Source organism: Nuphar pumila, unplaced genomic scaffold, assembly GCF_984573655.1.
Source record: "Nuphar pumila unplaced genomic scaffold, dmNupPumi1.hap1.1 HAP1_SCAFFOLD_168, whole genome shotgun sequence".
NCBI lineage: Eukaryota > Viridiplantae > Streptophyta > Magnoliopsida > Nymphaeales > Nymphaeaceae > Nuphar > Nuphar pumila.
The window spans coordinates 20,100-38,402 of NW_028323200.1; the positions used below are offsets into that span (position 1 = coordinate 20,100).

An 18,303-nucleotide genomic window follows, 5' to 3' on the forward strand; every position below is an offset into this window, starting at 1 on the left:
TTGAAAGGAATCGGTTTGCCTTGAAAGCGAAACGCAGTGAGTACTTGCACTTCGTCTTTAGTCATGGCTGTCTCGCCCTATGTACACACCAACCCTTCAGGTTGGTGTAAGTTGTGCAAGTTTTGGAAACTCTGAGATACGATCACACTTCCGTGACTTGGTTGGCTTGCACGCCCAAACGGTGGCACTCCAGTGTATGTAGGTGCTTCATGCATTGAACATGTCCTGCAATCTGACTGTACAATGATATGCACACAAGGCCGTTATTAACCACTGGCGAGGCAGCCCGGGCTTTCATGGCTAGCGAGGAGCACGCGCTCTTTGCAGCGCGCGCACATATGGTTACACGCGAAGATGTCAGGTCACCCCACATGGACGCCGATCGATACAAATGCATCATCATCTGTCACCGGAAAACATAAGATTGTATAGCCATGGCAGGAAACATAGGAACAAGGGACGACCGACACACTAAATGATGTCTGGAGCTCTGCAACAATGCTGAGCGTGTCAAACAAGATGCTGCACTTGCCACTAGTCCGGCACTGAACAGGCTAGGACGCAGTGGCACACGTGGACACAGGCACTTAGACGAGCATACAGGCCGTAGTCCAACCAAAGAAAACGAAAGAACAACTGCAGGAGCGGAGACCGCGCGGCGATCGAGGCCTTGTACATCATGACGAAGACGATGATAATTGCGGCGAGGCCGAAGTTGCACGGGCAAGCTTGATTGCCTGCAGCTCCTGGCGCACGTACGCTCCAGCGGCTATGGCCGGGTATCTACCCGCGGCTTCAGTCCCACGAAACGGGGGAAGCGGTTCGAGAACCGCGTCGGAATTGACATGCGAAAACACCGTGGAGCTGACACGCCAGAGGGGCCGAGAGCCTTTGGCCAGCGCGTTCTGCACCGCCTGCAACGTGTCTTCGGTGCACACCACTTCGTGCATGCCAGCTACGATGTCGCCCGCGGTCAGCATCTCCAGTTGACGCCCCGCTTGGAGGAGGATGCAGCCCGGAGGGAGGCGGACCGGGACACGCGTCCCGTCCCGCAGCCAGATGAATAGGCCTGGATAGCGCGAGCGGCCGTGGATCGTGAGGAAGTTTAGGTCGTAGTGGTAGCCAGCGAAGACGGTGCCCAGGGTGGCGTGCTGAGTCAGATCGGTGCCTGCGAACGGCGAGTGCGGATCGGTGCTTGCCGAGATTCTCAGAATTCCTGACTTAGGTAACTGCGCCCTCGTGTTGAATGGGGGTGATCAAGCGCCTCGTGATGAGAACCGCCTAGAGATATTGAAAGGCCATTGAGAGACGACAAGTACACGTGCATGCGCACGCTGCATTGAAACAACGGTGCTGGAACCAACACAGCGGTACAATACAGAATGCTGCGCACAGCGGCGATGTGCCAACTCGGTCGAACTCAGCATTTGGGGGAGCATGAATGTGTGCCTGGTTATGGCAAAACAGATTTCCAAGGGTTACTTAGAGTTGCCAGTGTCCATATGGATGCGGTGGCGTTGTAAGGAGATATGAGGTTTACCTAGATGACCACTTCTGCTTTGCTAGTTTGCATGCCTCTGTGAATGCAAAGCTGGTCTTCTCTATGAGAATTTTGCCAGGCCCTGTAGTTTGCGGGTCACAATGCTTGAAAATGCATGACTTTTGTTTGGGGGCAAAAAATGGGGGTTGAACCCCATGCTGGCGAATCACTGTTAGAACATGCGGGTTGCCTGCCGCCCAAGAGCAATGCATATCGGTGTTGCCGGCACGGATATGCACACACAATTGCAGGGACGGTCGAGCATACCAGTTGGGGCTAGCAGGTGTGGCCCTTGATCCATGAAATCCACAAATTGCTTGGGTGGCAGCCCGTACGCGATTCCAAGCAGCTCGGCAACTGTCACGGCTGTTGCCAACAGCTTCTCACCCCAGGTATCCATGGTTGACTGCCACTTTGGGATGCCCGCAGGCACTACAGGTGCTGAGTTGAGCTCTGGGAATGCGGTGGTGGACGGCCGGGAACCCACCCTCCAGAAATACCTCCACTTGACGTCTGGCCCTGTTGGCATTGTGGCCCGATTGTGAGGCGCCTGCGAGTGGATCTGAGCTTGCAAAGTTTGGTCGAAGCAACAGCGCGGTGTCTCTATGCCGGATGGCGTAGCACCTATCTGCGAGCAGGCCCACCAGAAGTGAGAGAACCGCATCAGCACGGACTTGCACGAACAAGCGTCACGCACACCGGAAAATTTCTTTACGCGTGTGATGCAGCGTGGTGATGCGCTCTATATCATCCGAAATATCCAGGATTCAAATGTTTGATTCATAGTTGGGTTACAGCGCACCTGATAGGCGAGCTCTCGTCTGACCTCAGCCATTTTATCCTGTGCTGGACGGCTGAAGTAGTCCTCCATCTGATCTATAAATGCGTCGTTGTCTGCTTGCGATACGCGCGGGTCCTTTACTATCACGCAGCTGGATTGTCGAAAGCTGTCGCGGACCTTTTGTGCAGCGATGTTGCGGAGAGAGGGGTCCGCGTTTGCAGGCTCCAAGAGCGCATCCAAGTCAACAATCGTAACTAGATTCATGAGGTCGTTCATGGTATTTTCCTTTGACGCCAAGGCTCTGGTTGCGCGCATCTTGCATTGTCGCCGAGTCGAGCATGCCGCCCACGAAGGCCTTGCTGTCAGATGCATCTGCCTACACGTGATGAAGTAGTTTGCCATCAATGACATTCACTGCTTTTTCAAGAACAACAAGAACGAAATAGCAGGCACCGCTCGAAGGAGATTGGTAGCTACATGACGTTAACTTGTTCGGGGCAGCTTTGTACTTTGCCGTTACGTTCCCCAAGTATGATGACATTCATAAGGTAGCGAACGTCAGGCATTCAACATGTTATCATGCTTCGTCGGTACTCCCGCAAAATTCGTACGTTGGCCTATCTTGGTATCTCAAGATGGATAGCCGAACCATAGGGTTCACACGTAAGTTGTCCACCGAATGAGCTTCTCTTTCGGCTTTACGTGTCTGCGATACTTGTAGAGCCATACCAATTCATATGTTCAAAGCATCGTGCAATTTGCATGACACTGCAGAAAGATACGATGCGAACTGCCACCTGCCAGACAGTATTTCCCTATTTTTCCGGCATGCGCTCATCGGGTTCAAACGATACTGCGATATCTTTCCCCTGATTAGAGGAAGGCATCAATTGTCAAAGTAGCCACGGTTGCCAATCTCTTTACAGGGTTTTGTTAACGGAATTTTACACTGGAAACACCAAGAGCAAGCCGGGTGCCAGCGCATTTTTGGAGGGAACAATAAGGTGTGCTGTACACGAAATTTGAGGTGCCCGCTTCAGGGTGACCGGCCCCTTGGATAGCTCCACCGCACACTTCATCAACCACCTCGCGGATTGTGGGTCGACGGGAAGCTAGTGATATCAGCTTACGTCTGACGTCTAGCCCGCGGAATGGGTTTGACGCAGAGCACAAATCATTTGCCCCGGTGGAGCGCCAACGGCACCGACGACTGGCGAACCCATGCATCGGAGCAGGCCCGGCTCCGCGGCGAGGCATTCCAAAAGTCGCAAGAGTGTTTTCGACGAGGTGACCATGCTGGCGCTGCCCGTTGGTCTGCTCAAGGCAAGGAGCATGGACGGCTCATGGAGACGTACAATAAACAAGCAGCCGACGACATCTATCGGCAGCACAACCTCACATCCGGGCTGAGTCGGATCGACCTGCACGGCCTGCATATAAAGGAAGCAGAGAGGCTGGTGGAGGAACGCATCATGAAATGTCGGAAAGCAGGTGTCACGAAAATTGAGGTGGTCGTGGGAAAAGGCCTGCACAGCGAGGGGGGTGTAGCCAAGATCAAGCCGGCAATTTTGCGCTTGGTGGACAAGCACAACCTTCGCTGTACCGTGGACAGCAGGAATGGGGGGGTGATCTGGGTGGAGCTTGTCAGCAAAGAAGAGAGGGGACTATTTGGCTGGCTCACGTCCCATTGCACAATTATGTAGATTGCTGTGGCTGATTAACGACGTCATAAAACATATTTCACAAGCTCTTGCTTCCATTCGTGACAGAAGTGAGCAGTGCCTTAAAGATCGTGGTACCAACTTCTTGACCAGTTGCGTGGCCATCTATGATATGTGCAAGGCATCACTGATATGAAGTTGCAACGCCCGCCCTGGTGGTGGGCGTACCAAATTTCTTCATGCAAGCTGCAAGACTAGTAGCCCTGATGTTTATGCATGTGACATGAAGGTTGCGATCATGACTTCCTACTCTACTGCCGTTGACAAGAGATCTCGAGGCACACCAGAAATGGAATACTTTTGGGCGTCCCTGTCCTCGTGTCTGTTGCACATAGCATCTTGTCAGTGAGCACTCAACACCAGGCGACATGGCGTGATTCCCGATTGGTTGATTTGTTTATTTACGTATCAGGTACAGTAACACAGACTTTGCCTTGGCTAAGCATGTAAAACCCATTGTGCTTTTTAACAGCAGGTAGGAGCAGCAAATACAGGACCGCCTCCGATCTCATGAGCCGAACTGCGACTAGGACAGCCTCTCACAGAAATCGAGACTGTCCAAGAAGCTGTTGTTTGCTTGCGTGGGCAGGTTCTTATGCTGCTGCCATTGCGATTGCTTGCGACAGCCGTGCATGATAGCGCTTTCAACACATGGCACGTCAGCCTGTCTGTGATATTTGCAGCCCTGGTCACAGCATACAAAAGCACAGGCATCATGGCACGGACAAAAAGCTATCACAGGAGATTCATTTGAACATGGTCAACAGCTGTTGAGCCGCAACACCCCACACAACCAGAAGAAAGGAGAACAGGTATATTCTCTGTCGTGCATGTACGCGTATACTTAATGTTCAGCTCAGTCGCATAGGGATACTGATATTGTTGTTTGCGCAAACAGAATATTACAGCTCAGGCTCGGTGGTTCCTGAAGTTGCCGATGTCTATGTGGATGCATTGTTGTAAAAAGATACATCGTGATCAGGCTATGGTGATGATGATGTATCATTTTATAAGCACTAACACAGGCTAATCAAATTGATCGGACCAAGCCATGATGGTGAGATGTGTGCTTGGCACTAGGCAGACTGACGCAGCCACGCAAGTCGGGGTTATCCCGCCCCTCGCAGCGCCTTGTGCCTTGCAGCGCTCATGGAACGCACGAACGAAAAGTCTTCAAACAAAAAGCGCCCAAGGTGGCCGCCGCGCACAAGTGTGATCAGCGACGTCATGGCCTGAGTCCTCGCGTTCTCATCGACCTCCTGCTGACCGCGCACATCTTGCCGAGACAGCCGCATGATGACCTCCTCCGCACACTCTGCCCACTCCTCTGCTTTATATCGTTCCCAGACGAGGTGGTGCGGCACCGTTGATGACGTTGACTTTGACTGCCCCTCGTGCCCTGAGCCGAGCTCATGATTCACTCCCGATGTTTGTGGCTGTTCGGGCAGGTCCATGGATCTTTCCAATGGTTCCACGCTGTGCCCGGTCATGAACTTGAGATAGTCCGCTCCGGTGCGAGGTCGCTGCTGGGTGTCCCTTGACACACTCTCATCAATTTGGCTGACGTCGTTATCGAGAGCTGTGCCCTCACGCATTGCCCTGTCGACCTGCAATTTTGCGCAAGGCTGTTCTGCACGGCTGTCCTCCGACACTGAGTCACTGGGCACTGAGTCATCATGCATGCGGCTCGATGCGCCATCGGCGCTCCGATGTTCATGACCCCCTTGCTGCATTGCAAACCCTTGAGTCCCAATCGATTCGTCAGCGATGACTCCGTCCTCTCGGGGAAACTCGCCCTCACCAAGTGGGACGCGCTCCCCCCCCGCTTCCCCGCTCTCCTCTGCCACCAACCACGCATCAGTGGCGAATGGGCCCGCGGGAATGTCCTTGTCCCATGCAGCCGAATTCACCTCCGCGGTGTCGATGTTTCCGCAAGCTGATTGCGCACCTACCGTGGCTGGCTGCTCCGAGTCTTCCGGGACAGCACCGAGGATCGCATGGACCCGTGGCGCTCGACGCATGCGTTGCTCCGATTGCCGCGCCTCCAGCCATTCGTCGGCGGAGTCTTCGCCATGGCACTCGAGGGCCTGCAGGATGATCTTTGCGACCCGTTTGCATTGGAACGCTCGCCGGACCTCTGCCTGCGTGAGCGCACCGTGCGCATCCGCTTGCCGGCCGGTGTGTTGTGGAGCGTTGTTCTGGCGTGAGGGGGAGGAGGTGGGCGTTGGCGCTGTCAGCGCGATTCGCAGCTGGCCCCTATTGACTGGCTGCGAGAGCATGTAGAGGATGAACCGGACCACGTTGATGGGCTCTATCATGGTATCGGGTACGATTCCCGCCAACGCCATGCGGCAGCCAAATGCTGAGTCGTTCACCTTTGGAAGCATGATGCCAGGGGTATCTATCAACAGCAGCGCTGGGTCATCTGTCACCTGCAGCATGAAGCGTTCTGAGTGGAGGCCAACATGCAGGTTTCGCACACAGCATGAATGCATTCCACTTTTGAGGATCTGATTGCTGAGGCGACTGCCAGCTCCCAACACACAACAGCCCACTGGAGGTGTCAATCCACTTTGGCTTAATCAATCGATTTGTATTTTGTCTAACAAGTGACGCGGATCCAGATGCCCAAAATTGCATGAATTGTAGGGGCAAATATGGGCGTCTAAACCCAATCTGGCGAAGCCCTTTCCCACTTGGCATTTTGTCAGGCCCCTTCCTGCAGGCTGTGTGTTTCCGCTCATTTGTAGGCAGAACATCACAGAGAGGCCACTCCACGGTCAATGGCAGGTTGTGACGTTTTGAGATTTCCGCGCATTCCGCGGATCTTGCGCACCTTGAAGCCTAGCACCCGCTTTGTCACCCCTGGCAGTGGCCCCACTTCCAAGCGCCCAACCTTGCTAGCAGAGCGAAGTCCCAAAGCGAATGCGTGCTGCTTCAGTGCATTGATAAAAGAGCTCTTTCCAACGTTGGGCACGCCGGCTACCATCATCACATGCACCTGCCCCGCTCCCTTCACGGCTGGCAACCACTCGTGTATTGCTGAGAGCACACGAGGTGCCCACTCCTTCTCCTTGTTGCTGGTGTAGAGCACTTTGCAAGTGGGTGATTCCAAGGCTTCTATGAACGCCTGCAGACGGCAATTTCCGCATCGGCCGATGCGCTCTCCGCTTTGAAGGCCAGGAAACGCTGAGCGGCGTCCGTGCGGTGTGTGAATGATCACGATCATTAGGAAAGGAGACAGCGACCCCGTATGTGCTTGAATGATCATATTGTGAAACCAGAAGCGCACTGGCAAACCATTCCCTGCTGATCTGGCGGGCGATGTTTGCACCGACGCACACCCCACGTTTTCTCAAAGATATGATAGCTACTACCATCTGCTGCACGTTGTATGAGAATTCAGTTATATTATTTCGTTGGCGCACATTTCGGTGGCCCGTGGAACCTTTGATTGACAAATCGCTTATAGGGTTGCTAGGCGTACCTTCCTATGTTTAGTGCTGGCCATATCAGCCTTATTGAGCAGGATCACCCGCTTAGGTTTCCTTTCTATCAAACCTTGTACTGAGAAGTTGCAGGATGCAAATGGTAACCTGGCATCCCTAATTTCCACGACAATACTCACCCCTGATAGGCGCTTGCTCATTTCCTCAAGAGCGATCCGCATATGAGGCTGCAGAGCTTTCCAACGTGTCTTGATAACAGTTCCCATGCCAGCAAAGGAATGCCAGGAGCAGGAAAACGTTACAGAAGCTGCGAACACGCGCACTACACAATAACGCCTAGGTCCCAAATCACACGGAAATCGATATCTTGTTACAAGCATGGTCATGCAGATTTACGTCGAGCTTTCTGCGAAGACTGAACCGTATCGTGACAGCAATGGCTGCCGCCATATTGCAGCAATGGGCGTCGAGTGCGCAAGCCCGATGGCACGAGATAGGCAACACGCTCCGCGCCTGCAATCTTTTGCGGTCTAACAGGAGATGCATCAGACAAACGTCACCGCCCGGAGATAAAGGAGAAGAGCTCCTCTAATTCGAGTTAAAAAACTTAACGTTCTAAATAAGAGGTGCAGTCAGACGCCTGCTCCAACTTTCGCGACTGGTGCCATCTGCAAATGACGAAGCAAGGGCACGCCTTGTGATAAATAAACTCATCAAACCCAGACTATTGCCTTGCAAGGAACAATTACGCCATCCGATGAAAGGCACGTCATGAGCAAGCCCCCAAGTCCATGTCCCGAAATATAGAACAAACACCATTGGACATCTCAAATCGCAATAATGTCCATGCGCACTCGTTGAAGTACATCTAGACTCAAGAGTTCACAAGTTCTTGAGAAACATGACTGCTATGCACTATTAGTTAAACAGAAGGACTACCTCAACGAATGCGGAGAATTTACCTTCTAGGATACTTACGTATGATGATGATGTATCTTTGTACTACCGCATCCACATGGACATTGGCAACTCCAAGAACTACTTGGGAATCAGTGCTACCATTACTTTTATCTGAGGCAAGCGTACCTGGACCAGCCTGACTTACCATATCCTGACCTGACATGTCTTCTTCATCGTCTTGTACCCTGCAAGAAAGGAGATCAGCCGGCTGACCAAAAACGGCCCGTCAATTCCTTTGGGAGATCGTCGCAATTCATACTCAAAATCGTTGTCAAGAGACCAACTCCCAACAGAGATTCCAATTTAGTTGCCAATATCCTACCTTGTGGTCCAAGACCTCCAACCACTTCAAGAAATTGGTCTATTTTTGGCCACAAGCTGGGACAATCCACGGTGCAGTGAACACAGCCTGTGTGAGCATCCCCCAAATGCTCAACGCAGTCATTGCATTTATACTGAGAGGGATCAACAAACTCGTAAGTTTGGTTTTGAAGTCTGCTTCGAAGGGCAAACAGCTTGCCGCTTCTGGCGCTCATGATAGTACGAGCCTGAACAGAGGGCAAGCTTGACAAATATGGTGCAAGACCACGTGGTTGCCCGCCAATGCACACCCACTTCCAAGGCACTGCAGAGTGCGGCGCTGCAACATATCTGGCTTTCCCCCGAATTAGGTGCCAACTTCAAATGTTGTCAAGTATGCAACGTATGCAAGGCAAATGCCTGTTCGCGGACATGCTGCCATGTCAGCGCGCAGCACAGCAGCCAAGACGGCAGCACCACATGGCAGCGAGTGTGCAGGGCCCACGCGGCCTCGTCGCTGTCCAAAGACAGGGCCAGCACGTGCGTCGTCCCCTTGCACATGTCCGTGGAGCATTTGGCACCAAAGTGCCGTGCGACAGCCATGAGAACGCTGTTTGGACCGTCCCAGGTGATGTTGAGCGCGCGCGCGAAAGTGAGATGGACGTCACTCAAAACAGAGGCGCGAGCGCTGGTCATCACGGACGCCGCATCCCAGGGAATGTAGGTCAGCACACCCTGAATGTGTTGGGGGGGGGCTTGCAAGCCGGAAAACACCCTATTGTGTAGCTGCAGGAGTGTCTCGAGCGAGCATGCAAGCATGCCAGTAAAGGGATCCTCGTCACGGCCTAGCGTCAGGAGCGAGTTGTCAGTGTTGCCCTGCACGCGAGCGGTCACATCTGAGTGACACCACTGCCAAATGCACCTCGCCAAAAACACACCTCGCAGTCACTGTCTCCAAGGCCGGTACTCATGATAACGATTCGAGCATGTCGGAGGCTCAGGAGGAGCACAACAAGCACGTGCCAAGAGAACACTATGTCAGATAGGCCAGAGGTCGTATTTAGTGAGTGCAGGGTAGTAGCTGCAGCTCCCTTAGGCATAGCTCTAAACTACATATACGGTATGATGTCTTAAGATGAGGTACAACATGTGAGAGGTGCTCCTGATTGATGTTTCGGTCTTGCTGAGCAGGTGGCTGATGATGATAATGTGTACATGTGCTCGTTGGCGGCGGAACATTGGGCTGGTTTTGTGCCCAACCAAAACAACACACACTCATAATGCATGTAAGCTCTTGCAGCACGTACCCAAGACGCACGGGGAAAGAAGGGATATGGCTCGCAGTGCAGCACGTGGGCTGAGTCCTCGGCCGCATGCCACCGCTCGCCGTACGAGTCGTCCAAGACAAACGTGAATGGCAGAAGGCGTGCAAGGCCCGGTATGTCTGCCAGCCGGAGGGCCGTTCGAGGGCGGGAGCAAGGTGAGCGCGCTTGGCCCGATGCGATTCGATCCCCAAACAACACCCCCGTGGGATCGATGACCTTGAGGACCTCCGAGACGTCGGAGGCGCTGAGCTGCGTGGCCTGCAAGACGACCCTCAATCACGGCATTCTATATATCCAAGGCATATACCCTGGTTGTAAATGACGGCCCCCCGTCGATCCTCCTCCACCTTGCTTGTAGACAAGGCCACCCACTACACCATGAGCACTCGCGTACATGCTCCAACCTTGTGGTATGCATGGGTCAATTTCGTGCGCCGCGGCGCAGATGCAAAGCAAACCCCAACCGTCCACTTGTCATGTTTGAAACGAGGGCTGAAAGGGTTTGCAACTGCCCGAGCTCGAGAGCTCCACAGGGTGTGGACGCACCAGCCAGAGGCGGAAGAAGCTGGCACACGTTGCGAGAAAGCTCCGGCAGGCAGGGCGGAGCTTGATCCAGAGCTGTGACTGGGGAGGCTGCACGAGGGGGGGGCTGTCGCAGCCCTGAGGCCCTGCGTGAGCCAACGCCGCATCCAGCAGCTGGGGCCACTGGCGGGCCTGCGATGAGGGCACCAGGTCCACCAGAGTCCCCTCTAGGTTGATCACCAAGGCCAAGCGCCCTGACGCAACAAGCTCCCGGCCTGTGATCGTGTTCGTTTGAACCTCTGCGGGCTGTGTGCTAGGTGGGGCTTCCGAGGGGGGGGCTGGCGGGGCGCTGGCGGCTGCCGCCGCAGGCGCCGGCGGCTCCATGTCCGCTGCATGTGCAAACGCGGACGGTCAAATTCAGGCCCACAAGTCACGGCGATGGCGATGTTGATCGAACGAGTTGACATGAGTCCGGTGTGAGAGACGCCATACACCGAATACAGCGAAGCAAGCACGACCCGCAGCCCGATAACACAAGCGCAGCAGCCTGTGAATGGTGCTTCGTCCTCCAGGGCATTGCAAGCGTAAAAAACGTTGGCGTCACCAAGAAGCATGCCATCACGCCCGATATGCTGCGTCAGTTTGGCCCCGGCCTGACCGAGACCCTTGCCCATCGTTGATGCTCATTGTTGCAACCAAAATACTTGATTTCAGCATCGCCAATGCCCATGCACATATCATTGGTTGCGATGTTTCTTCCAGGCCAAAAAGCAAGATACCAATGAAGACCAAACGCAACACCAAAATGTTGCCCATTTGATGACTAGGCTATGGTGTGCGCAGGAGCATGTGGCTATAGGTGAAGCAGCAAATGTACCAGAACCTGATGTGTGGTGGCTGCAGGGGCAAGCAACATATGCGCTCTCAATGGCCGAGTGAGAGCAATAGGGTTACGATGAGCATGATAGCTCATCGCGATAGCAGATAGCTCACCTTGCATTGGCGAGTCTGGCGGGGTCAAAGGCTCTTCCTCGGGAAGCTCAGGGAGCTGCACTCCGATGTGTTCGGCGTTTGTGGGGAGTTGCGCATCTGTGCTGAAACCATTGGCTGCAGGTGGCTCCAGCGCTGCCATCGCACTCGGCGGCGTGAGAGGCTCCTCCTGCAAAGCTGTGTCCGCGTCGAACGCCGTGACTGTGCGTACAGTCAGCTTATCCCACGGCGCGCTTGCCTCCTTTTCCTCTGGCGCAGCCGCTGGCGGGGAGGAAGGCGGGGTCAAGGCTTCCTCCTCAGGCCATGCGACGCCATTGTTCCACGTTCCTGCGGCACTCGCTGTGCCATCTTGCTCTCTGAGGATAGGCAGCGGTGGCGTTGGCGTAGCTGGTGGCGCTGGCGGCGCTGGCGCAGCCGGCGGTCCTGGTGCAGGGGCATCTCTGAAGTGTGATTGCTCGGGGACGGGGACCCTGTGAGGAGGGTTCTCAAACGCAAGGCGGGGAGAGGAGGCGCGGTGCACGCGTTTAGAGGAGTGGTGAATACTCGGCGGCGCGGAGCGTTTGAGACGGCTAGACTTGTCAGAGGAATGCGCATCTGGCGATCGCCGTCGGGTCGTGTCTTTGGCAGTTGCGCGCGCCTCAGATGTACAGCTGGCCCCGCGGTGCGACCGCTCTTCCAGCGGCGCTGGCACCGCCGGGCCAGCGTCCCAGCGGGACCGCCGCGCGGTTGTGCGCGTTGAGGCAGGCGGGGGGGCTGCAGGGGGGGGGGGAGGCGCCGCAGGCCCCGGTGCGCTGTCGACGACCAGCAGCGCGGCCGCGATCGAATCGGCCTCCGGCAGCCTCGCTTGGTCTGTGACTGGCGGCTGGGGCACGGCAGCCGTGAGCGCAGGTTTGGTGGCGTCAGTGTCGGCGGGGATCTCAGGTGGCAGGGGGGCGTCGGGGGCAGTGGTTTTCAAACTGAACTTGATGCGCGGAACAAAGTCGAGTCGCGCAGGCTTGGGCTTTGAGACCTCTGGATCCGTGGCAGGCTCCCCAGAGCCGGGGGGTGATGGTGCTTCAGGGACAACAACCTGCTCGAGGGCGCCTGTTGGCAAATCCAGGTCCTCCTTGCTCTCCCTGCACGTCATCACCCACATATGCGCTCATTGTGACGGTGCATCTGTCTGCCCCATCCACATGCGCATAGGCAACTTCATGTACTTTCTTGGGAGTTGCCATCACAACCGGAAGTAAACGCGCCCCACCCCCCCCTCTTCAAGTATTGAATCTCCAGGAAATTGCAGCTTTGAAACTCAGATTGTTGGAATTGTTTGGAATTTGTCATCGGCGTTGAGCACGACGCAGCTACCAGGTGCAAGACCGGCATCAACACATCGGCAACTCGAAAACAGTTCTCAGAGTCTCTGAGAGCCGATGAGCGTACCTGGGAGATGCGTGCCGAACAAAGTCCAAGAGATGAGGAGGCAGGTCGTCTGCGGCGAGCGCCCTCCCAAGCGCATTGTCCCTTCGACCCTCATCAGCTGGCGAGACCACAGGGGTTACGGCCTCGTCCCCCCGGACCGAATCGCCAGCCCTCAGTGCATCTGGGACAGCAACTCTCGGGTATGACTCTTGCATTGCGGAGCAAGGGGCGCCCGGCGGGGGGGGGGACGCGTCACCCATGTTGCGGGCATCACGGCCGCGGACCTGAGGCCCGTCGGCCCCGCTGGAGGTGGCCCCGCTTGTGCTCGGGGAGCTCCGCGGGACGCTGCTTCCGCGCGAGCGGGGTGGGGCCGCGGAGGCCTTCAGGGACAACGCTTGGCGCCACGCAGCGATGTCGGCTGTGTCCGCTGGCTTCCTTGGATGCGTCAACTCCTGCACGCGATGGCATGCCTTCCTTCGTTCGTGGACTTGCGTACTTGCAACACTTGAATTTTACAGCTACCGACTATGAGTACTTTGGCAGAGCGGTGCTCATCGAGCAACATCATGCACGGCGTTCCCCCCATCTCTGGAATGTATGCTGACCAAGGGAAGCCAGCGGCATCACCATATACAGTGCTTTCACAGAATGGGGTTTGAACTCCATGGTTTGCACCAAACGCGCATGCGCTTTCAGGCACCTGAACGCACAATCAACCTGCCTGGCAAAGCAAGGGTTGTTGACAGGTCAATACTGGGAGCCGATGCGTTGCATGTGGCATGGCCCTCTCAAAACGAGACCTACACAAGGGTTGAAGTTTCAATGCCGTCCAGGCTCAACCACCCTGCATCAGCCACAAATGCCAACGTTCTTTACACCGACCGGGGCCTGTCAACACGCTCCCTTCTCCACGGCAACCCCGTTCTGTGTTCTTTCTCCATAATCGTTTTTTAACAGTATGGTGATTGATATCACTGTCTTGCACCACAAAAGAAGGAACGGAAGTGCACACACCGTCACCATTGAGCATGCCTCGTCCAAGGCTTCGACTCCTGGGGAGATGCCGTCTGTGTCTTTTGCCATGCCTGCTGTGCACACCAAGTGCACGGCTTTCAAACTGGACACCAGCTGGCTGCGAACTTCCTCCCACTCGCTGCGTTTGTATAGTCGAGCTCCGTCCGAGCATGCAGCTTGCTGTACCTGCCATGCCTCTCGGAGAAGCGCCAAACCCTCCTTGATGGTGGAACATGTCTTGCTCAGCGACCTACGGCATGCATTACTTCGCTCAGGCTTCGAAACTGCGCATTGGGTGGACACAATGGCACTTCTCAGGGTTTCGCATATAGTCGTGAGGTATGCAAGATGCATGGTATGGGGGGACGCACTGCTTGGCAGCCTCAACTCCTACAGTTTCTGTCGTGATGAGGTCTTGCAGTAGGGCGAGCTTGTCGCTGTGCGGGACGTCAATCGGCGAGTGGTCGACAGGGCTCTCAGTCCCGTCAGGAACACTATCGGGGGAGCCTGTGGACGCACCATCCTGCCCGCTTTCTGCGTCAGGGCTGCCGTTGGCGCTCGAGTGTGACTGGGAATCTCCTTTGCACCACGAACGCTCGCGAGAACTTACTCGGCCTCCATCGCGAGACCGACCCCTGACAGGGGCCACGCGAGGCGCCTCTGCTCGGTCGGAACCGTTTGCTCTAGGGTCACGAGACCATCTGTCGAATCTTTCCCAGCTTGTGGTGGTGTTGGTCAGGGTTGAGCGATTCCTGTAGTTTGTTGGCCGGAGAGGCTCGTATCTGCCAGCTCGTCTGAATGATGGCCTTGGCCTCTCGGGCAAGATTTCACCCTCATCAACCTCCTCTCCAGACTCCTGAAACAACAATATCGATATGATGCGATTGTTGAGGCTAGCGCTTCCAAGCTGAGCGGATAAGCCCCGCCTGGAATGCACAACGCGGGCACCCTGACCAAAGCCTGCACGTCTTGACAACGCGCGTTAAAAAAGCTGCCGAAGAAACTAGTGCACACGCGTTGCACATAGACGCGGGAAGCAAGTGAGCACAGCGGACGTCGCACCTGGTCGTTTCCCTCAGCCTCCCCAGGCTCAACCTCGCCGTCTGACAACTCACCAGATTCATGCCGTGATATGCGTCTCATGTGTCACCCCAATTGTACGAGCAGCAGACGGAATATCAAGCTTGCTCTCTATACAGACGTACTCTGACGCAAGCAACTTTTGAAGTTCGAATTTGGACCTGCATGGCACCAGTCCTCCGCAGGATGAGCAAGTCCATGCAGACTGCCTATGCTTTTCATGCGGCCGTTTGGTACCGTTCGCGAGGGACCTCTTGGTTTTGCCGCACATGAGGGTCGCCTTGCGATTGCCTTCCGATAGCTCTGTTTCCGTTTGCTCATATCCATAATGCTCTCTACCCTGGCCCGGGCCCTGCCTGTCCGCCAAGAAGGACCTATGTAGAAAATGGTATGCCAATAGCCTGCGTATTTTTGCATAATAGCCAGCAACTTTTATGGGCAGGAGCGTGTGATGCAAGAGCTTTCATGTGCCAGAACCTGTAACAAGGGCAAGTTGCGGCCATCCAAGACCAGTTCCTAGCTCCTTTTCTTTGATAAAAAATATCATTCTGGCAGACTCTTACGTCAGTCTTTTTCAGACATGTCGGAGACTTGGCAACCTTCGAGCGCGCGTGAGAACCCTATTCGTGATTGGGTATCTTGCACATCGTGTGGCGAGTGGCTCGAGACTGAGGGCCCAGGATCTTCCGTTACATGCTCATGTGGAGTTACCTTGGTGCGATATCTCTATGTGACGCACCTGCAGACTGCGTTGCGCCTTGTGCTCTCAGTGACGGCCCAGCCTTCAACCAACTAGCGGGCACAACATTCAGGCACTTCTAACAAAAGTTCAACACGACACAGATCAGACTTCTGCCTTTTCTGCAGCATGGAATTGCTTGTGCGCCCGCCTTTCACCTAGTGATTGGCCGGATTTGAAACACGAGGCTAATAATCATCCTGCTTCAGCGACAAGTATGCGCTAGGTAGTCGTAGACGCAATCAGGACAGCACGCATGTTTATGCGTCCATTTGTTTTAGCTTACGCTGATTATATTTTCCTGTTGTGCCCGGAAGTACAGCAGGTAAAGTTCCCGCGCGCACGATCGCGATCGACCGTGAGAAACTCGTGTCGTTCGCTGGCAAGGCAACTCGTGCACCTCGCGCTTTCCATTCGGCAAACACAAAACTATATACTGATATCTATTTCCATGTTTTTCGTTACCGTTTCAAACTTTGCATGGCAGATCAATCCAATTGGCCACCGAACCCTTGGAATGCTTCGCTGGCAGGCCTGCAGGTCGCCGTCACACTCCGCGCTTCGAACACGAACATTGCTCCTCGTCCTTCACTCCTCCTATGCTCTGCATGGCGTTGAGCGCGAACATTGATGGCGCAATCATTCATTTCTGCAAGAGTTCTTCGATAGCATGCGCTTTGTGAGTATCTCGCGTACCTTAGTGGAAGCGTGCAAGGCACCTTCGTGGAGCGGGAGTTTGCATGCAATTGCAACCAGCTAGCCGGCTCTCGCATGTAACAGGAAAGCAACGAACATATTATAGCTGTGCGCCTGCCGAGTGGCAGGTGTTGAAAACAGGTGGCTGCCATCAGACAAGCCACAATTACCATCATGCTGATTGTTCGGTCAGCGGAGGCACAGATGCTGCTATCTCAAAATGCCGATGAGCTTACAAACACCCAGAATTTCAGCAATTCACCTGAGGTTCACGGTCGAGCAACACCAAACAACAGCTTTCCTGGCAGACAGCAGCGCTGGGCATTCGTAACTACAACTTGCTGCCAAGGACAGGCTCTATGGGTAATGTTGACTCTTCTGGAGAGAGCTGCATCCCCTCCCTCTAAGCATGAGGTCAACCATGGCTGCTTGGGCCATTGGCAACGCCGTCAACCGAAGATTTTCCCTTTTCGGTTGACGTTTATTATGATGTACTAGACTACCCTCGCTGCGCTCGGGCAGTCTCGTTTATTATGATGTATTTCTTTGAGGTTATGACAACCCTGAGCAGTGTGTTACCCTGCAGGAGGCCAAGGAAGCCCTGGATGCGGAGAGCCGTGTCGTGTGGGTGGCCTGCGACAAGTGCAGCACGTGGCGGGAATGGCGACCGGATGAGCTTCATGTGCGACCCCTCCCGCGCGATGTTCGACATTCATGGACATGGACGTGCTCACCGTAATCTAGACATCAACTGGACAGTCGCGTTATGCGACGCAGGTGTTGTGTGTACCTAGAGGAACTCTAATGCCTTTAGTGTTCTCGATGTGGTGCTCAGCACTGATGTAAGTGCAATCGCAAACTTCACGCTGGTGAAAGTCACGAATGGGCATCTAAACATGCGTTTTATGGGAGTACATGTTATAGGCAATTTTGTGATCCATCGCTGAGCCTCGCTGTCTGTGCTCAATCCCTGCCGTGTGCTGAGGCAATCATCTGAGATAGCATAACTTGGAGTATAGTACCCTACGACCCCAAGATTCCCTCATAGCCTGAAAACAAGTTCGTGTTGATGGCTGATGCGATGCCAGTTTGCGGCAAGAATCACATCATTGCGTGCGCCACAGCCAGGGCTATTCGCTCCACTCTCTTGAGTGGGATATATCTCAGCACACCTCATTGGAGATAGCCAGCAGTAGGGACAGTCATCCCTTCTATATATCCACAGCCACTCATGGGGGCAAGCCCACGATGGTGCATCACAGTGGCAAACTGAACACTGAATACAGACACAAAGGATCATGCCAGGTCCTTCGCCCATATAAACCATACCCCACATACAAATACAACAGCTCTGTCCGAATTCAGGCATTCCCTGATCCACAGACCCCGAGATTTCCAGCGCAAAGAGGACCGGGTCAAACGAAGCGCTGTCGTGGCATTCTGAGGTGTTGCGTCGTTGCATAATGTGTAATGTCTTGAGTGAGTTGATTTCCTTGCCTGCTACAGACAACGCCGCCAGCAGGCAACTGGGACTGCTCGATGATGTTCGTTGGCGCCTCATGCCAGTCATCCGAGCGTGCATGGACTGATCGGCCAACCCGCAAGCAGCGCAAGAAGGAGCCTGCCAGAGTTCCAGTAAGCCTCCCTCCCACAATGTGCATATTGCATGCAGCATGTGCATCACCACACTCGGGTGGGTGCAGCGCAGTGGGACTTCGGTCCCAGAAAATTAGCATTGTCTATGATCTTGACCTGAAAACTCTGTGACTGACCAGACATTTGCGG

At 54.6% G+C, this 18,303-nt stretch overlaps 2 protein-coding genes across 2 annotated transcripts; one reads left to right on the forward strand and one right to left on the reverse strand.

The window, feature by feature from the left end:
- Nucleotides 1-677: 677 nt before the first annotated feature.
- On the reverse strand, nucleotides 678-2,636 carry LOC149810924 (uncharacterized). The gene is made up of 3 exons (XM_089994069.1): nucleotides 2,343-2,636; nucleotides 1,808-2,168; nucleotides 678-1,168 (listed from the first exon to the last, which is right to left on the reverse strand). The coding sequence occupies exons 1-3, from the start codon at nucleotides 2,634-2,636 to the stop codon at nucleotides 678-680; spliced, it is 1,146 nt and encodes a 381-aa protein (XP_089850195.1).
- An 836-nt stretch (nucleotides 2,637-3,472) lies between these two features.
- Nucleotides 3,473-4,024, forward strand: LOC149810925 (smr domain-containing protein C11H11.03c-like). Its single transcript, XM_089994070.1, has one exon. It carries the CDS (start codon nucleotides 3,473-3,475, stop codon nucleotides 4,022-4,024), a length of 552 nt encoding a protein of 183 aa, XP_089850196.1.
- Nucleotides 4,025-18,303: the final 14,279 nt, after the last annotated feature.